The sequence below is a fragment of the Fomitopsis serialis genome (assembly GCF_022376445.1).
Source record: "Fomitopsis serialis strain Sig1Antser10 chromosome Unknown B0H18scaffold_149, whole genome shotgun sequence".
Lineage (NCBI taxonomy): Eukaryota > Fungi > Basidiomycota > Agaricomycetes > Polyporales > Fomitopsidaceae > Fomitopsis > Fomitopsis serialis.
The window spans coordinates 1-5928 of record NW_025955109.1 but is presented as its reverse complement, the minus strand read 5'-3'; the positions used below and the strand labels follow the sequence as shown (position 1 = coordinate 5928).

The following is a 5928-nucleotide window of genomic DNA, read 5'->3' as shown; positions in this document are numbered from 1 at the left end:
GAAATCCCAAACTCCAGAAAATCAATGAAGTAATGAATGACATATGTGGTTATTTTGCTCACCCAAAGCTCTGGACTACAGCTGATCCTTCTGAAGGAGTGAAAGACTTATGCAGACTGCCTGCTATTGTGCAAAAAAAAAAAATAGTGATGTTGATGATATAATTCTTATTTACAGGTTCTTGCTCTCCATTGAATATTTGTAACAATGTCTGGGTCAGATTGTTGCTAGTAACTTGTTACATATGTCTGTAGTGACAGAGACATGCTATGGAATGGTGTTGGGACAAGTGATGAGGAGGAATACAGATGAGAATTCCAGTATACTGTATCTTGACCATGTGACTGACTGTTTTTCCACAGCATGAGCTAAAATTCAGGAACAAGGATCATGAATGTACCAAACTTAATCTGAACAGACTTTGACATTGGGAAGGTCTAGGCCAGTATAGTAACAGTTTGTAGGGAAGTATATGACTCCCTACCCAGCTCAAATGGTACAATGAACTCTAATAATGATCATTATTCATTCATTAGCATGCTCTACACAGATTACATAATAGAAAAGACTGCCAGTTTGAGGTGGTATCATTGTTCAGTGTTTGAGACAGTACATTATATCCCAGACATGGTATGACAGGATAGCTTAGCTACATTTAGGCAAGAGCAACTGTGCAACTGCACATATCATTGGGTAATGGCTGTATAGCAATATTGGCATAGCTACCTGGAATCAATAAATTTATTGTCTAGGACACTTAGGACTCAGGATTTGTGTTACCACATTGAGGATGATGAGCTCAGCCATATGAATGTAAACATCTCTGTTACTACTACTATGATACTCCATGATGAATAAAATTTGGCTTGTGCAAGGTTAGTATTATTGTTAAAGCTTGACAACTACTTGGTCTAGTCAAGCACAGAAGTTAGTCTCACAGACTAGTATGTATGAATACATAATACATATAATCATTGATAAGTGAGATTGAAGTGATAATTTGATGAACCAGAAAACAAAAGACACAGACAACACAACTGAGATTGTATTGCCATACATGGCCCACTCCCCAGCAAGTGCACATTGAGCCATCCAACGTCAGGTCAAGGATAACCATAGTACAAGAAATGTATTGTTTGATTAGCGTAGTTTACTGACCCGTCGGCCGACCCAATGCTCATGCGTCTAAACGACTGTCGGCTGACGGAAGACCGTCAGCTGTCGGCCGGCCTCGGTTGTCCAATGACACTTGTGTTTTTTCCCAGTCGGCTGGCCTATGGTCATAGGCAAATCCGCTGAATGGGCTCGAGCATGGGGAAGTGCTGGAAAATCACGACGTGAATGTAGACTCTGGCCTTGTGAGAAAGGGCCTTTGACGTCAAAGCATACTGTCCACTCCAAGCCAGTGAATGCAACACGGCGACATACCCATCAACTGCGACACCATGTTCATCCTTGATATACTTCTGTGCAACATTCTCGGAGATGGGATGTTGTCCGCTTGTACCACTACTTGCACTCGACAACCTCCAGTCTTTGTAGACCTTGAAGTGGATGGCTTGAGGCGTCTGCAGCACATTGGGATTAGACCATACCTAGACCAAGCACTGGTTGGGTGTGCGCCCACGGTGCAACACCGCTAGGAGCATGTGTGCTGGATGACGCAGGCATGAACTTTGAGACTTCGGGTGATTCGGCATTGAGAGCAATGAGCTGAGGTATCTGCATGATGAGTTTCTCGATGAGCTGGCTAATGTAGCAATTGTCAGTCCCAACTCCCGAGTCATGGAGCCCACACTGCTACGACTTACCTGTATCTGTCGCACTGTGCACGGAATATCTCTGTCTGTTGTAGAGACACAAGATATGCAGCATTTCGTGATTGAATCAGGCCAGTATGATCAGCGCGGGCTATGTACTCCAACCGCCTTGTGGACGACTCGGACATTGTAGAAGGTGGGTTGTATGAACTGTAATATGCCGAGCTTCCGAGATTCTGTATAGCTGTCAGCAATATATCCTCGACTCGGAACAGTGAAGACATCTCAAAAGAATGTTACATACAGGCATGCCCAACATTGTACCATTATTGTGACGCGAGGCCTGTGTAGTATTAGGGTGGTGGTCCAATCGCAAGTGATTACTCGGAAAGTTGTGTAAGGGGAGATCCATGCTGATAGATGACATAGGTGATGAAAACGAAGGGCTTGCTGTGACCATGTTGAGTGGGCTACTGAATGTTGTGCCATGACTTGGAGTCGATGAGTTGAATGATCCACTGATACCACCGCCACGATAGTAGGTATCCGGCGGATATTGGAAAGGTGCAGCAGAGTGGGCATCCATGAGCAATGAGAGGGAAAAAAGATGTCAAGAGAGTGTATGGGATGTGACCACAGTCAGAGACACTGGTAGCAGCACGCAAGGAGAAAATCAACCAAGGACGACGAGCCCACCGAGCGCTTAGTTGCCTTTTAGGGAAACTATGTGGCTATCGTACGTGTCGGCCTCCAAGTCAACAAGTTCATTGTATATCTGTGTGCCAGACATACAATTTATTAGACAGGACAATGATCATGCTATATCATGTAGTGCTGGTCCACTGCTTTTCGGAGTGAAATATCTATTCCAACTTGTCTGATTCATCTACAGGATCCTCTACACCCATCTCTGCCATCTCTGCCCCGAGTTTCTCCATTACAAAGAATGTATCACTAGCTGGATTGACAGTGGGTAAAGGTAATGGTGTATAGGGTATCATAGCTACACAACCAATTATTTTTGTCACACTGACCACGACCAGAGACTCATGCTCATCTCCATGCTGACACGCCCAAACAGTTCCTTCCGACTGCTTGAGAAGTGCAAAATTGGGGTCACTGTATTGCGATACAAGCACGAGAGCCTCATCATTGCTGCCTACAAAATAGTATTGCACTTCTCCGTATGCAATACCAGGATGAGCTTCAATTGTGAACTGAGAGATAAATCAATATTGACAGAATCACCTTATGACTCGCCGGACAAGCACAGACATACCTTGATATTACGAGCAATGCGAGAAACCTTCTTGGAAAGTTCCTTCCATGCACTGCGACAAATCTGACCATTTTTAGAAGGCATCTAGCCCAACACTGAACGCGACCTTGGTCCACACCACCCCATGGAGTAGCACCATCCTGTCGAGCGAGGTATGTGCGAATGGCAGTATGTTCGGCTTCACTCACACATTTTGGACTCTCCTCCCGAGGATGCAAGAGTTGGACACCATCTCCCGCGTCGAAAATAGGCATGGGATGTGAGCTTGGTTTGACATGGTCAAATTCAGGGCAGATTGCCCTGAGTCCATTCACCTGAGCACGTCGAAGTGCACGCTGGGCGAGATTTGCAAAGGGTTGCGAGGGCTGTCGTATCTCTGCACCTAGATCTCCAATCGTTCTTTCAATAGTGAATTGAGAACTGCAGATTAAAGGGCCTATATGGCTCGTCTCGGATGGTGTGTGAGTGAGTGCATGCATGCATTGCGGCAGGAAGTGCATACGAGAGACCTTGCGTTGGACATAGAGATGTTCAAATTTGTAGACAAAGTCGGTCAATAGTACGTGGGCCCGCTTGCGCTGTTCTGCTGTGGTTCACCGCTGAAATATAGTGCATAGCGTGGGTGTACCCATGGGTGTCTGAGGGCATACCCATACACATACCCACATGGGTTGCATACCCATGGCATGGGTATCATGGGTACCCTTGGGTATGGGTACCATCATGGGTAGATCTATGTGCAGTTCATTGTACTCATAATTTTGCATGATGGGTAACATAATTGGCAAGATATGGGGTGTGTTGATCAGTATCATACTGGCCAAGTGAGCTCAGACCAGACTCACAACTGGCTTGCCAATTGGATGAATAACCCCACAGAGCTGACACTGGGCCATGGAGATGGATGTGACTAGGGGCTGTTCTCTTTGAACAGTGGAGGAATGAAGAACAAAGGACAACATTTAGAGAATCACAAGTGACTGTGCAGATATGAATGGCTTGTTGTCTCTGAAACACATTGCCTATGACCTGTATAGCTATGTGCATAGTTTACAATGCATGGATGTGTCTGGAAGTTGCACAGCACAGCTATTGGTGGGGAAAAATGGTAATAACATGCATGTTTTGATGTCTCAGCACTGAATGACCATATAGGGAATCTTCTCCACTTGTAAATATGCTCAGGGATGCTCCACATATCTCCTGGAATATCGTCTGGTTAATCTGCATTTTCTTGAGCCGAAAACAAGTGAAATGTGCTGAAGTACCAGTATGCACTTACATCACTTACTAAGCGCCCAACTAAGCGCCCGTTGCCGAAGCACAGTCGTCGACAGGCCAGAATTCCAGCCTGTCGACAACTCTGGTCACTCAAAAGGGATTTTGGAGCACTCCCATTGGCTGGAATGCTGACAAAGATTCCCTTTTCAAGTAATCTCTCAATCTCAGCTCTTCATGCCGAGTTTTGTGATGGCTTCAAGCCACACTAACTGAGCTCTTACTAGGGACCCCTCAAATGCGATAAATTGCCAAAATATTACTCCTCCATGGGATGCTCCTTGTATACTGATGGGAGTGCCCAGATTAGGTATCATCAAGAGTACTTACCATGAAATGTGATGCTCTGGCATATGGGCAGATCTTTGTGTGCATACTTACTAGAGAGTTCTGCAGGTATGAGCTCCATGAAGTAAGGCATACCAGACATACAAAACTGCCATATATGCTTAGTCCCCTGCCCCTTTGGGAAGTTAGTCATGGATGGCCTCTGCAGTACTGGACAGATAGCAGATAAATCGGAGAGAAATCAGGGAGTACCATAGATTCATATTGGATTCACTATTGAGGCTACATATAGCAGAAAAGTGATGATAATGCAGTTTCCCATGACACAAACTACTTGTTCAGTGAGTCTTGGTTCATCTTGTAAGTACCAGTATCACCCTCAACTCTCAGGGACTGGCAACCCCAAACAGGATCCTAAGCTGTTATGTTTAGTTCAATTGTTAAATAGGACCTGAAATGCCAAGCTCTGGGGCTCAGTTTGAATACCAGCACATCAGTGACACTGTATTTGCTGTGCTATGGCCTCACAAAAATGCAGAAATGCCTGGGAATATTACCAGTGAGATATGTGACATCATAGAGTCTGTACATAGTAAGCCCTCTCATATATTTATATAACTATGGCACCATTCACAAAGCAACAGGAAATACACACACCTCTGTACATATTGGTATTGTGATACCTGACCTTCCAAAAATGGAAAGTTTGAAGTACCTGTTGAGTTTGGGCTCAGAAAATGCAGACAAAAGGAAGGATTCCACTGACCTTGTGCTACTTGCTGTAACTAGTAATTCATCCCCTTATGTGGGCCATGATCACTCAATAATGAATACCAGCAGCACAAAGATCCCAGTTAACACTGAGAGTTTTCATAAGATTGACTCTGGTTTGCATGTCCATTGTGTAATGGCATAGCCATCACAATGATGGATTCTAGCTTTTGTTCACACTGTACTAATATCACAAATTGAAACAGACATTATACAAGTGGTGTTGTGCATCTACTGCTCTTACTAGAAACATCTATAGGCTAGCAATGTCATGAAGTAGGGCCAACAGCCATGCAAACTTACCATACATGTACATCACAGTCTGATGGTCTCTGTGTTGGCTGCAGTGCGCCTCAGAGCGATTCCAAAGGCCTAAGTCGAGCTCTGTAAAGGCTTTTATATTCAGGAATCAAAGATACACACCTAAGTCGAGCTCTGTAAAGTCTTAGGGACTTAGAGCTCGACGAGGCGGACTGTCTACGGTGTGCGTTACGTAAGGCGACCATAACTGTACAGTAGAAACAGCCACAAAGTCAAAATCAACGAAGCAGT

General features: G+C 44.6%; 1 protein-coding gene across 1 annotated transcript; it reads right to left on the bottom strand.

Annotated features, from left to right (window-relative positions):
* Window positions 1-1177: 1177 nt before the first annotated feature.
* Window positions 1178-1948, bottom strand: B0H18DRAFT_1125257 (uncharacterized protein; the record flags this gene model as incomplete). The annotated part of the gene is made up of 4 exons (XM_048034978.1): window positions 1178-1193; window positions 1429-1568; window positions 1609-1750; window positions 1812-1948. The coding sequence occupies 4 exons, from the start codon at window positions 1946-1948 to the stop codon at window positions 1178-1180; spliced, it is 435 nt and encodes a 144-aa protein (XP_047886788.1).
* Between the last annotated feature and the right edge of the window lie 3980 nt (window positions 1949-5928).